The 19,078-nt window shown below is 42.4% G+C and overlaps 1 protein-coding gene across 2 annotated transcripts in view; it reads right to left on the bottom strand.

Moving 5' to 3' along the window:
• The window catches only part of LOC308082248 (receptor-type tyrosine-protein phosphatase gamma-like), a 164,200-nt gene that overhangs the window by 17,946 nt on the left and 127,176 nt on the right, over positions 1-19,078 (bottom strand). The window contains exons 10-15 of one of the 2 annotated variants that reach the window (XM_080423929.1): positions 15,248-15,356; positions 15,095-15,144; positions 12,834-13,502; positions 11,992-12,112; positions 6,402-6,540; positions 1,610-1,701 (exon numbers count right to left, since the gene is read on the bottom strand). In XM_080423929.1, coding sequence (XP_080280055.1) covers positions 1,610-1,701; positions 6,402-6,540; positions 11,992-12,112; positions 12,834-13,502; positions 15,095-15,144; positions 15,248-15,356 — 1,180 coding nt within the window. The remainder of the gene's footprint in view (positions 1-1,609; positions 1,702-6,401; positions 6,541-11,991; positions 12,113-12,833; positions 13,503-15,094; positions 15,145-15,247; positions 15,357-19,078) is intronic. The other variant, XM_080423930.1, reaches the window with a different exon arrangement.

The following is a 19,078-nucleotide window of genomic DNA, read 5'->3' as shown; positions in this document are numbered from 1 at the left end:
CATTTATCAGATGTTTACAATTTTCCAATATGACCGAGGGGCATATGAAATGTATGGCTTGCCTATGTCAAATCAGTCACTGCGTCTTAAATAGCCCCCCACCCCTCATAGAAAATAGTCCTAACATAAAACAAATCAGCAGTATAACCTTTCACACAAAAAAAGTGTCAAATTGGTACTTGGACCATTGTGAACAACAGTCAAATGCACACGGCTGACTGTGAAGATGAGCCGGTTCACTGTCACACAGAGGGCCCCAGCTGCAAGCCCTGCTAGCACCGGCAAATATCTTAACTAACACACCCTCACACAGCTGGGGCCCACACAGTCTCCTACTTGCTTCAATGATTACACAGTGGTGATTGCCGGGGTTTGTTCATTTATCAAAAAGGTCTTTACTCCACTCTCCTGTTCTGTATCAAAGGGCTAGTTGGTCAAGCTAATCCATTCATCTAAGTAAAACGGTTCCGGAATAAGTGCAGTTTTGTGTGAAATCAAAAAAGGTATAAAGCTAAAGCTATTACTCTTCATGTATTTCTCAGTTAAATGTCCAAAAGCTCTATTAAAGGGGTCATCCCTATGTTCCCCGGGTTCTATGTTCCCCCACTAAGGTTAGGGTTAGGTTTGGTCCTATGTTCCCCGCTCTCCCTAGGAAAGTAAAGCTTCTATTGAAGCTACTTGAGTTAAATGTTCACATGCATGTTTTTCTTTTTGTTGTGTTTTGCAAACGTAAAACTCAAATGAAGTGTTGATCCAAAAAGAAAGAAAAAGAGAGAGAGCGAGAGCGAGAGAGAGAGAGAGAGAGAGAGAGAGAGAGAGAGGGATAGGGAGTTTGACTAAGGTAAAGGTAGCAAAAGCTTTGAAACAACACAACAATCATTGAGCTCTGAAAAAGCTCTCCTATTGACTATGTGTCATAGCAAATGCTACACAGACCACTGGAGGCTCAGAAAGCCCAGTTTCAACATTTCCACAGAGGAGCACTCCCAAGACATTTACACGTGTGTGTGTAATGGGTTTTGAAATTGCACAATTGGAAGATATCAAGGTAGCAAGCCCTGGAAATTAGCTTCCATGCATACAACTAAATGCATCGTCCTTATGTAAAGTGACAGAGGGGCGGGGCAGGATGCCACATGGACGCACTCCCTTTGAATTGATTTGTCATTCATTATTATTGATTTATTTTTTATCCCGGGGTCAGGGCTGTTGTTTTTGCATTTCCTTTGTACCATTCAAACCCGTTGTTGGCTGAATTGGATAATTGCGTATGAAACTCCTGCTCCAGCCGCCCGAAATGAATTTCCACACAAAATAAATTTTATTATTCTATTCTATTATTCTATTTTATACCTAGGCTATTTGAAAATAGCCGATCTACAAGCTCACAACGCGTCGCATCGCGACGCGTTGTGAGCTTGTAGATCTGCTATTTTCAAACATTTTAGTACTTTTACTTTCGGTACTTTAAGTACATTTTGATACCAATGCTTTTGTACTTTTACTCAAGTACATTTTTAATTCCGGACTTTTTACTTGTAACGGAGTACTTCTACATTGCAGTATTGATGATACTTTTACTTTTTTTCCACCACTGGAACTCTCTCACCTGGGATGGGGATGATGGGGATGTTCTCGTTGGCCACCACCCGCGGAGAGCTGCTGTCCTCCACGTAGAAGTGAGCCGTCTGGAAGACTCTCCTGTGGGGGACACAGAGAGGACACTGTGACTGGGCCTCCGTGGCCACCATTAGCAGCATGTGTGATAGATAGAGACCCTATTAGGAAACACCATGTACCAGGCTTTCCTCCTTCTTAGCACCCATCAACCATCTGAATGGTGAGAGGAATAAAGGCATATGGAGTGAATATACCCCCCAGAGTGGCTGATCTCTGGCAGGTACTGTACCACTCACCAGCCAATCAGTAAGCAGCTCATTGTCGCTGCCAGGCAGAAACCTTGTATCTCCATATTTCAACTTTTGATGTTTTCGTTTGGAAATTGATGCCCTACTTCACTCATACTACAGTGTCACACTAAAGTAGCAAAAATAGCGTCGGAATGCGACGCATTGTTGAGCTTGTACTTTTTTTTTTAAAGTTTTGATTTATACATTTTTTCTTTACGTTATGTTAAAAAAAAAGGGTCAATGCAAGTACAATACAATACAATGCATTCCCTGAAATAACACGTCAAGGATAAGAAAACACAATAAAGTCAGAGTTATTTCCATTGTGGTCCTTGGTCTTGAACAAACAGACATCATAGGTTTAAAGTGAAAGTCTGCCTGTGTGTTTGATAAATATCAAACCAAATGAAAAGTATCAACAAGAGCTTGTGACTAAATAATAGCTACATTGGACACATTGGAGCAGGGGATTTTCCTCTTCTATTTCTTGACAAGTGACGGTTTTTGGACGTACAAGGTTTCCAGCGGACAGCGACGTCATGGAGAGCCCAGCGTGAGCCCCGACCACGGGGAGGCAGCAGGTAAACAAGGAGAGACGGTAAACAGCACGGCGCCGCGCTTAGCCCTGATTTCAGATTGAGAACAACAAAACCGCGTCTATACTGTCACCGTGACAAAGTCCACAAACACGCCCACATCCCCGCAGGACAAAAGTTTCGGAAAGGAGAGAATAAAGTACCACTTTCTTTCCTCTTCTGTTTTGTTTTTCTCTCTCTCTCTCTCTCTCTCTCTCTCTCAGGACAAAATCCTCCAGTAATAAACAACATTTTCTCTAAGACCTCAGACTCTGAAATCAAGGGAGAAATAGAACAGAAACGCAGTTTGAGTGGTCCCATATTTTTTGTAGGAGTAAGTCTATAACCCCAGAGGCCTGAACGCCTTCCGTACACCAACAAACACACACACACACACACACACACACACACACACACACACACACACACACACACACACACACACACACACACACACACACACACACACACACACACACACACACACACACACACACACACACACACACACACACACACACACACACACATTCCCGAGCGCGCACACACACACACAATTACAAATAAAAACAACAATGGTCTCTTGTCTTAGTCTTACCTGTACTTGGTGCAGAGGAGGGAGCATATGCTATTCATGCTTTGTGTGAGAGAGACGGAATGACCAGCAGGAGAAAAGAGGCTGAACAACATTTAAAACATCTTGCAGAGAGCGAGAAACAGAGCGAGAGAGAGAGAGACAGACAGAGACAACAGAGACAAGAGGTGAAGGAGATGAGGAGGAGGGGAGGGGAGGGGAGGGGGTGGGGGGTTCTCTCCTGGCTTGCGTCACAGCCCACTAGTCCTAACCGAATGACTCCCAGTGGGGGGGCTGATGTGATGTGGGTAACTGGCTTTGTCAACACCCCCACTTATCACAGTCTCAGAAGAATAGGCAGCTTCGCATGAATGGAAATTAGGCTGGAATAGGTTGGCTGCCTGTCGGACTGGATATCAGTCCTGAAAGCTGATGTGATCCACTCAACATTTAGGGGGACGAACCCTTGCAGGTAGAAATTCTGCACCACGTTGTGTTTTTATTTAGATGGGACATCCCCCCCCCCCCCCCCAACATCTGTAAAGGGTTTGATAAACTTTGCTGCAGCCAATCTACAAGCTCGTAGATCTTAGAGCTTGTAGATCTGCTATTTTTGGTGCATGTTACCGACGCACTGATGACAAATCCGAATTTAGCTTCCACCATCCAACAACCACTAATACCTGAGAGGCCTCCAAATGCACAGTTAATGTAGCATTCAACCAATCAATTGGACTGTGTTTAGCCATGTGACATTGACTGATACTGTCAATCAGCAAATAAGAAACAGATGAGACAGGGGTATTGATGAAATATTATTTCACATCATCCTATAAAACTGTAGCTTAGAAATCATAGGTAATGCACTACAAAGTTTCATCCTATCTACCAAAACAACGGCGAGCAGTGAGGAGAATTTTCCAAGTGACAGAGAATGACACGCAGATACAGAGGGAGAGGGAGGGGGAGAGAGAGAGAGGGGGGGGGGGGAGAGAGAGATAGAGACTGGATGTTTCAATCTGGTTTTTCATCATGGCCTGGTCCCCAGGGGAGGCAGGTCATTGTCTGTGAACTGTCACCTCCACTGTGTTGGCCCTTTCAAAGCCCCACGGCTGTCATTCCACTTTCAATCAAGCACCTAGCTTAGCCCCAACTGAATTAGCAATTATGTCTGGTTTAAGTTGACCTATTAATTACTCCACTGAGCTAAACCTCAGAATACCTCTACAATTATTCTACCCAGTGCACACACAGGCATGCTTGCACAGTGCACACACACTCACAAATGCATGCACACGCACACGCACACGCACACGCACACACACACACACACGTGCGCTCACACAAAATGCATCCCAGACACAAGTAAAATATTCCTCTGGTTCCACATACAAAGCGAGAAAGCAACACCAGAGGAAAGGATAATCTGAGTCAAACCACTGAAGGACTCAGGGAAGAGCCATTCTACAGAGACAGCTCAGGACTGGTGGAGGTGAGGATCCTTTGTGCTCTTCGCAGCTCATTAGCCAGTGGCTCTGCCTATGTAATTACTTGGGCCAAGCAGCACGGCTCTCCTATGCAGATGAGGACACAGCTGGGATCCCTCCAAGTACTAGAAGGCCCTGGGGCCGGTCCCACACCCAGATGCATGATATATATATATATATATATATCCTATATGAAAATGTGCTAATGGGAGGGTGGACCACGGCCACATCACTATGACTCATATATAACCATAAACAAACCCGATACGCCCATATATAGATGGGACCACGGCCACATTACTATGACTCAGACATAACCATAAACAAACCTGATACGCCCATATATAGATGGGACCACGGCCACATTACTATGACTCAGACATAACCATAAACAAACCTGATACGTCCATATATAGATGGGACCACGGCCACATTGCTATGACTCAGACATAACCATAAACAAACCTGATACGCCCATATATAGATGGGACCACGGCCACATTGCTATGGCTCATATATAACCATAAACAAACCCGATACGCCCATATATAGATGTGACCACGGCCACATTGCTATGGCTCATATATAACCATAAACAAACCCGATACGCCCATATATAGATGTGACCACGGCCACATTGCTATGGCTCATATATAACCATAAACAAACCCGATACGCCCATATATAGATAGGACCACGGCCACATTGCTATGACTCATATATAACCATAAACAAACCCGATACGCCCATATATAGATGGGACCACGGCCACATTGCTATGACTCAGACATAACCATAAACAAACCCGATACGCTCATAGGCATGGCACTATGACTCAGTCATAACCATAAACAAACCCATACTAGTATGGAGATCCGGTTGTCGGGAGCCACAGATCCGACCGCTATCCCCACACACGGTCACGTGCATATGGGACCGACAGACTGCAAACTCGGGCGCAAGCATCGGCCAAGGACTCGAGGGAGTACGCTGCACGCCGTCGAGTTGTTCATATATGCGGTTGTCCAGGACCACCGATCCGATATGTCCATATATAAGCAATTAGGCATAATATGGATATCTGACAAAGCTCCTCGACACTTTGACTCAGACATATCGGTCGGATCGGCGGTGCGACGTGGGCATGAGGCCCGACCTCTAGATGTGAGGGCCGCATAGTGGCCCAAACCTCCAGTACGGTATACACACAGAGTGAGCGTTGACAGTTACATACTGTACATAAACCCTTACAGGTCCATCTTTACACTCTGGCAGTTAAATTAGCATTCAGGATTTTGCAGCGCATTCATCACTTTGACGCATTCCTCAAGGCAATAACCTCCATACCCAGGCTGGCTTTCTCAGAAAGCAAAGCCAGGGGAATGTTGAAGTGAAAAGTGAATAGAATGGGGCCATAACTGACAGTATGTGTAGGGCCTTGGCAGAGCCGTTAAAAAAAACTAAACGACGGGCTCTGGTCCTACCCACTTAAGCCCTATATACAGTACTTTGTCATAATGACAAATAGTGAAAATACCCAATTGTAATGCGACACTTTGTCAGTCTAATCCTACTTGAACTGTTTAACCACTTAAACCATTTAGCAGACACTCTTATCCAGAGCGACTTACAATAAGCAAGTTAAACACATACATCAAATGCGGAGAGACAGTGTAGTGCCTCGGTAAACTAGGATCACAGGTCAACCAAGAACCTAGCATCAGGTTCTCTTTTGACGAAAATAGCTGACCTACAAGCTCTCAAGCCGTCGCAACGTGAGCTTGTAGATCATGTATTTTTGCAGACTCGTTAGGGAACGCTAGGGTTCATGGGGTTGAAATGAAGAAAGTCTCACCTCCAGTACACCAGCACAGCCAGCAGCAGCACAAGGCAGAGCAGCGTGAGAGCAGACACCACCACCAGAGGAACCATCCACATCATCTTACCCATCCCAGGGTGAGGGCCGCGCGTCATGTTGGATAAGTTGGTCCGATCTAGAGGACAGGACCACACCACACCACACCACACCACACCAGTCAACACATTAACTTGAACCCTGAACATATTTGACTGTGGCTGGAGAAAAGGGCATCAACTCGGCCGTTGTGAAACAGTAGAAAGGAGCTAAATAAGTTTTATTTTTGTTTTGGCAGATTTTCGTTTTTTTCCATATTAACACATCGGGTGCCAAACACGGTCTGAACCGTGTTTGCGCAGAGTAGCGGTCCGGTGCCGAACACGGTCCAGACCGTGAAATATGTCTTTTTGTTTTTTTCGTTTTTCTCCACACGGGCGGGGCTAGAGCAGCTCTGGGAGTACCCATTGTGATCTTGAGAAGGATAGGCCAGATAGATCACCGGAAAAACAAAAACATGGCTGCCATCCACTTCCTGTCTATTTCCTTCTTTAAAACACCTATATCTCCGAATCTGTTTCCGGTGGGGAAAACCGGTCATGCGCGATGCGCGATCCCCCCCCATTGTAACTCGCGAGTGAAATGTTATCGTTCCAGGTTGTAGCCAGGGTCATCGCGCAACATGAATGGATGTTTTTTTTTACATGGATTTGCTCCTCGTGGAGTCTAGAGCTTTAAACAGCAAAGCGCAGTCAATGGGGAGAATGCTGGCACCCAACGTAAGTTGTTATGAAAAAATGCTGGCACCCAATGTGTTAAAGGGATACTTCACTTTCGGGCCGGGGACACATTTAAAAAAAATATTAAAAATAAATGAAAAAAGTTATGGAAAATTCATGGCCCCCTCACGACACGCAGTGTCCTACTAATGTGTGAGGGGGCCATGAATTTTCCATAACTTTTTTCATTTATTTTTAATATTTTTTTTAAATGTGTCCCCGGCCCGAAAGTGAAGTATCCCTTTAACTCTCTCAGTGCCAATGCAATAAAAAAATATGTTCTCTAAACTGCCAGCATTTTATTTTATTTTTTTAAGTAAAAAAAAATGTGCTTAGGAAGCGAGATACAGCCTTTTTCAGTTATAAGTTAAACAAAGAGTGGATGGAGCTGCAAATCTTCAGATAATGATATCTTGGGTTCTGATTTTTTTCCCAAAAAAAATAAAGTTATTTTTTAATTTATTTTTTTACTCAGGATTTTTTGTTCTTGCACTGAGGGCATTCAGAAAAAACTGGGGATAACTCGGGGCTTGGCACTGAGAGAGTTAACACAGTTCGAATGTTGAGGAAGATTTTAATTCCAACAGATATCCGTTTTTAAGTCATTAATGGTTAAATTTGTATGGTAAAGTAGGCTGCTTTTGTGCGAGTTTGTGTGTGTGTTTGGGGGGTGTGGAGAGTTGCTTGCCCGAGATTTTGCAGAGTGGTATTTAATTATTATCGTTAATCCATTAAGACCTGAAGCCGATTCTACAAATGTCTTCTAAATCCTAACAGTTTTCTGAAAAACTGTATGTTGCTATGGTGCTAAAACGTTTTCATGTCAAAATTATATGTATTTGGCCGCGGGGACCCCATGTTCAAATATTTTGTTCCAGGGACCCCCCAGAAGCAAAGATTTGAGTTAAAAAAGTTCACTTTAAAAATATATACAGTATGTATTCAAAGATTTTCGCAATTTTTCAGAAATAGCAGATCTACAAGCTCAGATAATAAGTCTATGTTTTTCTTTTCTTTTTTTGTGTTAATGTTGTCTCAAGTGCGTAATGTGCACTTAACTTTGTCATAATTCTATACAAATATTGAAAGCGAGAAAGATACAGTCTTTCCTAGTGTGAAAATATAGATCATTATGTAACACACCCACACACATCAGCACAAACAGCAAAGTAATTAGTTTTGATTATGCACTTTCAATTGATGAACATAAAAACAACGAAGGCTCAAACGTCACGCAGAGAGAGGTGAGACGTTTCCAGTTGTGGAGAATGATTGCAAAATAACCCTGTTTAGACCAAGGAGGTAATTGACTGGGTTTACCCTAAGGTGCAAATCAAAGGTTTGCTGAAATTGCTCCATTATCCCATTGAGACCTGAAGCCGATTCTACATGTCTCCTAAATCCCAACAGTTTTCTGAAAAACGTATGTTTCTGTATCAGTGGTGCTCAATCTTTTTAATGTCAAGGCCGCGGACCCCGATCAAAATGTTTTGTTCCAGGGACCCCCCAGAAGCAACGATTTGAGTTAAAAAAATTCGCTTTAAAAATATATATATTCAAAGATTTGCACACATTTTCACGAATTTTCAAAAGTAGCAGATCTACAAGCTCGTAGCGCGGCACTCGGTGCCGCGCTATGAGCTTGTATATCTGCTATTTTTGAATAGCCAAAGTGTAAAATAATGCTTTTTAGCTCAAATCTGTTCCAGGTCTTAATGGGTTATTCTACTGAAGAGGAAATGTGTGCTAGAGAGCACACTAGGCAAACAGCTTTCCATTTAGAAGAACAACACCCTGGTAAATGGGTTTTCACCCTGGAAGGCAACTATGTTCTGAAATATAAAGAATGCCCCAAAGCACCCGGCGCCTTTGGGCAGAGTCTCACTTTGTGCCTTCGGGCATCTGTGGTTATAGATAAGCTTTGTCTTTGACTAAAGGTAGCTGAGGTAACTACTTTTTAAAAATCAAACCGCGGTGTTCAATTTGAACGGAGTGTGTGAGAATGGACCCTTACAGTACACGTCTCAAAGTTAAATTAACACTCGGGTACTTACTGAAGCAATACTAAGAGGCCATGTACTGTACTTCATGATTATGTCATGGCTGCAGGCGTTGGCCTTTAACGCCTATACAGTAGCTGTGTCTAACACCCCTGGTGTATTATTGCTCTTATAACACGGTTGATTTACCCTAAATTTTCATAAATAGTGGTCTTCAAGAGACAAGAAGGTGTCCACACACACTGGTAGCCAAAGTGCCAATATTTTGTTATAGGACGCAGAGTAAACAAACCAAAGTTTCGGCAGGTAACTGGGTATAACAGGGTATATCAGGCAGTTACCTGCCAAAACGGTTTGCCGGTTTGTTTACTCTGCGTCCTATAACAAAATATTGGCACTTTGGCTACCAGTGTGTTCTTGTCTCTTGAAGACCCACCATTTAGTTTATTCTGCCGTTGGCCGGCACCACCATAAGGACTTTGGTGTGCGTAGCATTCTCGCGCACAGTATTTCACCCTCAATTTTAACCCATTAAGACCGGGAAAAAGCATCTGTGTAACCACTTTAACCATTATTTTATACTTTGGCTATTCAAAAATAGCAGATCTACAAGCTCATCTGCTATTTTTTTTGTAATCGTGAAAATATGTGCAAATCTTTGAATATTATATATTCTTTTTTAAAGCGAACATTTTTACTCAAATCTTTGCTTCTGGGGGTCCCTGGAACAAAATATTTTGAGATGGAGGTCCGCGGCCACATACATATATATTTTGGGTGTCTTTGACATGAAAAAGCTTGAGAACCAGTGATATTATAGCAAGTGGCAACATAAGTGTTTCAGAAAACTGTTAGGATTTAGAAAACATTTGTAGAATCCCCCAGCAGAAAAGAAAAGAAAAGATTTGAGTAAAGATGTTCGCTTTAAAAAAATATACATATTCAAAGATTTGCACACATTTCCATTTTTTTAAACAAAAATAGCAGATCTACAAGCTCTCAGTGCCGCGCTATGAGCTAGTATATCTGCTATTTTTGAATAGACAAAGAAATCTTAAAATGACACAAATGATGCTTTCCCGGTCTTAACACATTGATTGCCAAGATCAAGTATACTTGTTCTTTAAAAATACAAAAAGAAATACAAAAAAAAATACAAAAAAAAATTTGACCCAAAGACCAAGGAGATATGATTTTTCGAAGATCTAGACTCCTATCCACTTCCTTGTTAACTTAAAACTTAAAAATTCTGTATCTCGGCTCCTGAGTACTTTTTTTTTCTCAATGAAAAATCTCTGGCATAAAACTGCAAAAAATCTGAAATAATTCTGGCAGGCAATGTGTTAATGGGTTAACCAAAAACTTTGTTGCTAGACAGAAAGTAGAGTAGCAGTGGGTCATCCTCATTATACAATGGAGCACTTCGGTGAATTCACAATGGGGAGTTCTAAATGGACCGTATTATACCGTACGTGTCCTTATATTACCCTGGGCTCCCTGGAATGTCACTAGAACTGTACGCTATGACGGATTGACCGAGAAAATGCTTCCGCTCCATCTCATTACGTGAGCAGTTCATTTATCAACCGCGTCGCACTGTCACTTATGTATACTCCTGTCACACTTGTTATTATCTGCTGCTATTTTAATGGCATCATTTTATTGATAGCATATTTTACCCCCCCCCCATTCCATTGCTATGTTTAACCACACACCTTATTATATGTATATATGTATATATTTTACACTGCTCAGATTGATATCTGACCTTTTGTTATTTTCTGTCCCAAATGTTTCCTCTAGCCGAGTTGAGTTGAGCATTGATGCTTATCCCAGGGACCGTTTCTCAACATTGGGTTCGGGGACCACCGCGGGTCCAAATGGACCCTTTGCAGGTCTGTCACTCGGGGAGCGTACACATTGTATATTCACTAGAACCTCTAGAGTTCGACACCGCGGGTTGAAGGGCTCGCTTATTTTGGGGTCGTTTTCATTAACCTGGTGGCTTGTTTCTCTCGCTAAACCTGGCAACTGTAGGAAAACGCCCCCCCCCCCCTGGGGGTCCTGGGACCCCCGCGAAACATTGCTGACCCCTTGGGGGTCCCTGGAGACCTAGTGTGGTCTAGCTCTGAGATGAATGGAGTACACAGACATTATCGCGACTGACTGTGTGCAAGGGAGAAAAGTAAGTGGTCGCTCCCTCCCTCCTCTGTGTGCGTGTGTGTGTGCGTGTGTGTGTATGTGTGTGTGTGTGTGTGTGTGTGTGTGTGTGTGTGTCAGACAAACAAACAGACAAACACACAGCCACCACAGGCCACTTGCCAATTGTATATATAGACGTACATTTTGTTACATTCTCAGAGTTAAATTAACACTGTGGATTTTACAGCGTAGACTGGGGGTCCCGGAGATAACCCATTGTACACTGTCTGAGTTACAGACCCCGTAAAGGGTCCATGTGGACTGCAGGTGGTCCTCGAACCCGACATTGAGAACCAGAGCCATAAAGGAACTGTTGTGTTTGGGAAGCGACATGTAAATGGTCTCTGTCGGGGTGGAAACAGTCCAAAACTGCTACTTTTCAGGATTCAAATTCAAGAATAGCAGACTACAAGCTCGAAACACGGCGCGAGCTTGTAGATCTGCTACTTTTGACATTTTTGTGTGACCCTGTAGTAAGATAAAGTAGGGCATTAATTTACGAAAAAAACAACAAAAGGTTTGGAGGAAAGAGGTTTCTGCCCGGCAACAGCGACGAAATGTAAAACCATGACTCATCAGTGATGTGGGCGTGGCCTTGGAGAGACTCACCTGTGTGGACGGAGAACGGCCAGAGGCTCTTGTCCTCAGCGCTGACCCTGGGGTTGAGGGTGGGGCTGATGGGGATCTGCATCTCCGCCGTGTCATTGCCAGGCACCTGGGTGTTACAGGCCTGTCACAGTTATTACATCATCGCCTAATCGCTAATTATTCGAGATAATCGCGATAGTTTTTTGCATAATCGTCGTAATAATTTCCATTTCCAAAAATGTTCGTTATGTTTAAAAAACAAAACTGACAAAAATAGTGGAAATAGCAGACCTACAAGCTCAAAACGCGCCGCGATGCGGCGCGTTTTGAGCTTGTAGATCGGCTATTTCCACTATCAATGTTTATTTTAAAGTATAAAGTAATTAAATATGTGTCATGTTGTCATATCTGCCCTGTGCAACTCTTGTTTACGAAGGCTAAAAGCCAAAACAGAAAAGTAATTTTTATTCATAATGTTCAACGACAGAATAGGGCATTCACAGAATAGTCGAATATTCGAATATTCGAATATCAAACCGACTATTCGACTATCAAACCACTATTCGACTATTCTATTTTTAGTGGCTTTTCTAGAGCAGACATGCAGCTGTGAGCTCTGGTGTGACGTCAACTCGCATTCCTTGAGTCGAGTCATCAATGCAATAAAAAAAAAAAAAAAAAAAAAAAAAACTTTTTTACATTTTTTTAATTTTTTAATTTTTTATAATCAAATCGAATAATCGAATATTCGAATACTTTTGGGTCGAATAATTCGAATACCATAAATCACTATTCGTTAATGCCCTACGACAGAAACACATCATAATCTCATCAAAAACAATCATAACGGTCGACAGCCCTACCTGGGTGGGGGGCGCCGTGGAGCCGTCTACAGGGCCCTCCACTCCTTTGACCCGTGGGTCATCAGCGGTGCTCGGGGACACCGTGGTCCCTCGTTCTTTCTCCTTGGCCGTGGACGTGGGGGCGGGGGGGACGGAGGGCTCCTCGTCCGCCGTGCCGTTGAGTCGCTTCTCAACGTCGTCCGGAGGAGACGTCTTGCTCGTCTTCGGCCTCCTTTCGTCCTCGCCCTCTTCCTCCTCTCCCTCCCTCTCCCCCTCCTCTCCCTCCTCCTCCCCGTCCCTCGCGGTAGCCTGGTTGTCGTCGCCGGGCGCGGCAGCGTCCACGTCAGGGGCCGTGGGCGCCGCCGCGCTGGGCTGCGGAGGGTGGGGGGCCGCCGGCGGGTGGGTGGGCTTGGGACCGGCCGCCGCCTGAGGCGCTGCCTGGGTGGGCCAGAGAGAGCCGGGAGGCAGGGAGGAGATGACCCCGCCGCTGAAGCCCAGCCCCGCCAGCACGGTGCTGGTCACCACCGAGGCCACCGTGGCCTGGCTGCCGCCGCTGGAGGAGGAGGAGGAGGGGCCCCCCATCCCCGTTGCCATGGAGACGAAGGAGAAAGGGAGGCCGGAGGAGGTCCACGTGGAGGAGCCGGAGCTGATGGGAGCCATGTCGGCCGACGACGCCGGAGAAACTGTGGGCTGGATAGAGAGCAGTGGTGGAAAAAGTACTCAAATTCTTTACTTAAGTAAAAGTACCAATACTGCAATATAAAAATACTCTGTTACAAGTAAAAGTCCAGAATAAAAAATGTACTCGAGTAAAAGTACAAAAGTATTGGCATCAAAATGTACTTAAAGTATCAAAAGTAAAAGTACTAAATATTTGAAAATAGCCGATCTACAAGCTCACAACGCGTCGCGCTGCGACGCGTTGTGAGCTTGTAGATCTGCTATTTTCAAATAGCCTAGGTATAAAACAGGGCTAAAGTGGTTAATGTATGTTTTATAATATCATCATTTATATCTGCAAAGTAACTAGTAACTGAAGTTTTCAAATAATTGTAGTGGAGTAAAAGTACAATATTTGCCTCTGAGATGTAGTGGAGTAGAAGTAAAAGTATTGGAAATTGGAAATACTCAAGTAAAGTACAAATACCTCAAAATTGTACTTAAGTACAGTACTTAAGTAAATATACTTAGTTACTTTCCACCACTGATAGAGAGGTTACAGAACCTCACCAGTCATTATGGAGTTGTTTTAGCACACTGTTTCTCAACACCGGGGGGTCCAAATGGACCCTCATGGGTCTGTAACTCTTTAAGAGTATACAAACGGAACCATTTTTTAAATCTTTGGGACCCCAATCTACACTGTAAAATTCTCAGTGATAATTTAACTCATATTCGTGCATGGTTCCAGCCAAATATCTGACCACCATTCATCACTTCCATTATAACATTTAGGTTAAATATTAAAAAATATAAATGATATGAGGAAAGAAATGTGGTGCCTGTCTACTAGCAGCACGTACAAGAAATGTGGTGCTGAGTGGTACAGTATTTTTCTAAATTAACCCTGGACACACTGACAGACAGACCCATTTCTAGAGGCTCGCCTGCTGCAAAGCCACGCCGTAGTAACAGACAATGTGGACCAACAATCTGTGCTTTCTAATCTACACCATGGTATTTGCATACAATCGGAGCAGTTCAAGCCTGAAATATCACCTCAACGCAAAGCGTTGCAGCAAGCTCGGCGGTCAGACCAAGCTTAGCCCCTGATGCTACTGTGAGCAACCTAGTCTAGTCAAGCCACACTCCAACAGGCATTCAGACGCAGACTGAGTAGGTCTATGCTAAATGGATTGGACTGCGTAAGAAAATACATTCGGAAGGTATGGAAATAAAACATGTTGACCTACAGTATAAAGTTTGTAATTCATTGATTCAACCATATTCTACCAAAATCCATTTGAATTTAAATGTTTTTTAAATGCCTCTCATGTCAAATATTTATATATGCAATTAATTTACATCAATTAATCACAAAGCAATTAGCATCTCATTAATTAGATTAACTTTTTAATCACTTGACAGTCCTAGTTTTGATGCATTTTTAAATCACATAACAAAACATAGTACAGCTAGTGAACCTAGGCAAATTTTTTAACCTGTATTTTGTACTACACAACAAATGGACATGCCAACATTCAACCTGAAAAAAATCACATCACACAAATACGCTTTGTGTCAACGACACAAACATTATATGATACGTTTGGTTAACTCACCATTCCAGTTTTCACTATACGCGATCCTTCGAAGATTCTCGTCGTATTGGCTGGGAAACGTAAGGAGAGGGGAAAAGAAAAAACAATCAGAGCTTTGCCTTTGAGCGCTCATATGGAAGACGTAGTGATGAACTGATGGTTTAGAGAGGATACCTCTGAACAGCAGTGTTTGGCTGAAGTCACTACGCAGGTCTTGTTGACACACAGCCTGCACTCTGAACAAGTAGAGCATGTCGGGGGACACGTTAGTTATCACTGCTTTCTGCAAGAGAAGAAGACAACATGTACAACTATCACACATACAGTAACATACGTTTGTCTACATTTGCACTTGGATCAGCCATTTGAAATATGGATATTGCTAAAATGATGTCAAGCAGTGTTGATTTTGTCGACTAAAACTATGACGAAAAATGTTCGTCGACTACCTTTTTTCACTGATTAAAACTCAATAAAAACGAAATAAAAACTAAGCTATGATGACTAAAACTAAGACTAAATATATGGACAATTCCGTCAACAAATAAAAACTAGACTAAAATGTTAGTGAGGGATCTAGTGGAGAAGAGATCCAGTAGAACTAAAAGACAAGTCATTTTATGTTTGGTTGCACTCGGGTGTTGCGCTCTGAAAATAGCAGATCTACAAGCTCACAACTTGTGAGCTTGTAGATCGGCTATTTTCAGCATGCAACAGAGTGTAAAATCAGCCATTACGACGTCATCAAGGCACCGCCAACATACATTTTAGTACTCGACTACTCGACTTTACTCGACTAAATCAACTGTAGATTTAGTCGAGTAAAATCTTATGACATTTAGTCGACTAAAACTAGACTAAAACTAAAACATTTCAGATGACTAAAATATGACCAAAACAAAAGGGAATTTTATCCAAGACTATGACTAAAACTAAAATCAACACTGATGTCAAGTCATTGTTTTAAATGTAAAATTATCGAGCGTTAAAAAACGGGATGTCGGGAAATGTCAGAATATCTGGTGTTCATTCTCAATTCTCAATTTTTGTCTCTGTTGGTTAATATGCCAGTGGTTCCTCAAAATGACCCAGATAAAGGTGTCGGGGGGGAAAGAACTTGAAAATTGAAATGGAAATGAAGTGGGCAAAATAAGAGAGAGCGCTCTGAATTGGCAGAGAGGTGATGGACGGTGCTGATTGAGTCTAACCACGGACAGATAAAAGTCAGCGGCACATCAGTCACTCTTTCTCAGAGGGCTTTCATTCTGACGTTCAATTACTTGCCTTCCACTGCCTTTTTATTCACCTTAACTCATTGCAAAGTTTCAATGAAAGCCACCCACCCATGGACCTGTGCTGGAACTTATATTGGTTTGCTTCAGAAATAAAATATTCTCAGGTATATCTTGCTAGTACCAGGTTAGACCCCCCTTTTGCCTCCAGAACTTGCCCTAATTCTTCATGGCATAGATTCAACAAGGTGCTGGAAACATTCCATAGAGATTCTGCCTTGATTTGTCAGCTTCAGGTCCATGATGCAAATCTCCCATTTTCCACATCCCAAAGGTGCTCTATTAGGCCATCTGGGTAAAGTGAACTTGTATAGCAAACATATACGTTTGCCCTTCAATTACACCAACATTCTTGTTGTTTAAAGAGCTTTTAGGAACACTGCTCTAAATCTAAATGTCATAATATGAACATAAACATACAGGTATCTGTGTAAAGAGAGATATTGAAATAAATGGACTTTACTGCACATTTTGGGATCAAAATCTCCCATAAGACTTTAGAGGCACTCTAAAGTCTGTTTGTTTGAGTTAATCCCTCGGGTTAATGCTTGCCAAAAATAGCCAATCTACAAAGCCCACAACCCATCACATGCACTTTTATAGTGTTGCATTTCGTGCATGGTCTTCACCCTCCTTATTGAAGTGCAACCACACTTTTGATTAATTTTCTTGTCTGTTCAGCATGTTCGCTTTTTCCACTCGTGTGCGTTTCACACACTGCTCCGCTCTCCGCTCACTCACAATAAAGGTGATTTCACAACCTCAGTCACTTGCACACAGTCAACAGATGCAAATCATGGAAGAATACAGACTTTCAAAGAGCAGCAACACATTTGGGAATCGTTACCCATGAATGCAAATATGTTGGAACTGGTTCTGTAATCACTTACAGAAAAAAAAAGGAAAAGTTAATCAGTTACTTTTGAGAGCAATAACTAGTAACTGTAACCAATTACTGATTTAAAGTAACTTGCCCAAGATTGGCTGACGATGGCTGTAAACTAATCACATCCTCTGATATGCGGTGCAGATCTCATCATACAGTAGGTGTCCAGTGACTTTGACCAGTTTCACTTTCAAAACCTTTGCATCATGCTAGGGCATTAACGAATAGTGATTTATGATATTCGAATTATTCGACCCAAAAGTATTCGAATAGTCGACTATTCGGTTTGATTATAAAAAAAATAAAAATTTAAAAGTTTTAAAAAAGTTTTTTTTTTTTCTTTTTTCTTTTTTCAATGGCATTGATGACTCGACTCAAGGAATGCGAGTTGACGTCACACCAGAGCTCACAGCTGCGTGTCTGCTCTAGAAAAGCCACTAAAAAAAAAAAGCTTTTTTTTTTTTTTTTTTTTTTTTTTTCGAATAGTCGAATAGTGGTTTGATAGTCGAATAGTCGGTTTGATATTCGAATATTCGAATATTCGACTATTCTGTGAATGCCCTACATCATGCATGTCCCACAAACAGAATGCGATGTGTTTTGTTGATATAACACGTTTTTTCATATAGAGTCCTATCCACACATCCACCATTTAAAGGTTTCATGACGTTCAGTTTTACCACACATTAAAAGTCTTTGTCATGGTCCTTCAAACGTGTATAAAAAGCTTTAACAAAAAATTCCACTCCATTGATCCATGGCAGGTGTTTTTCTCTCACATTTCTAAAGCCTTTTCAACTGCAATGAAAAAAATAATCTTTGCCTGCGGGTGTCGCTGGTGAGGGATTTTGCCTGTCAATCATCACCTGTGCTCCGCCCCCCCCCCCCCCCCCCCCCCCCAAAAGAAAGGATAGGGGAGGGGAGGGGAGGGGCTAGGAGGAGAGTGGGCGGGATTAATCGGCTGTGACATCACTGCCGAAGGGCCAAGCTCAGATTACTTTTCAGCCTAATTATTCAGAAAACCCCAGACCACAGAAAATCCACTGAATGTTCAAGTTTTTGGGTGTAATTGAGGTCATAAACCCCCCAAAAAAACATTAAAAATTAAAAGTGAAAATGAATGTCATAGAACCTTTAACTTCCACAATCCACATTATCAAAACCATTGGTGTTGTGTGCCGCATTCTGTTTGTGTGACATGCATGACGCAAAGTCACTGGACACCTACTGTAGCTCACAGGAGCCCCGAAACGGTGCTTGGGCGTCACCTGTAGTTGGTCAGGTTTGAGCTAATCAGCATACAGTTGAAGTACAGTAGAAGGAGGGACGCGGGGCAAGGGAATTGTTCACAGAGAGAAAAAAAAAATTCTGACATCACTGCCACTAGAGGGCGCTATCCCCCTGGGTCACGACGTTATTTTTTTGTATTGGTATTCCCATAGGGGAATCTTACGTCGCCTCATATAAGAACTGTGTTCCAAAAGTAAACAAACCACCCCGGCAATTTGACTCAAATGGATATGAAGCGTCAACTGACAGTGAATTTATCTAAAGCAGGGGTTTTCAACCGGTGGTCGGCGGACCACTGGTGGTCCGGAGGTATTGCAGCTGGTTCCTGGCCATGCAAACATTTTTTTTTTTTTAATTAAACTTTTTTTTACTTTTAATAACTTACAGGAGTTCTTACTGTATGGTGTGTGTGTGTGTGATATGAAATGTGTGCTTACCATAATCACAGTAATCCTTAATCATATTCCATCATATTCAAACTAAATCACTGTATTTTATTAGATAAAGAATAAGGATAAGAATAAATGTTTTTGTCCA

This window comes from Gymnoscopelus braueri (assembly GCF_963280865.1).
Source record: "Gymnoscopelus braueri genome assembly, chromosome: 3".
NCBI classification, from domain to species: domain Eukaryota; kingdom Metazoa; phylum Chordata; class Actinopteri; order Myctophiformes; family Myctophidae; genus Gymnoscopelus; species Gymnoscopelus braueri.
This window is presented reverse-complemented; position numbering and strand designations above follow the sequence as displayed.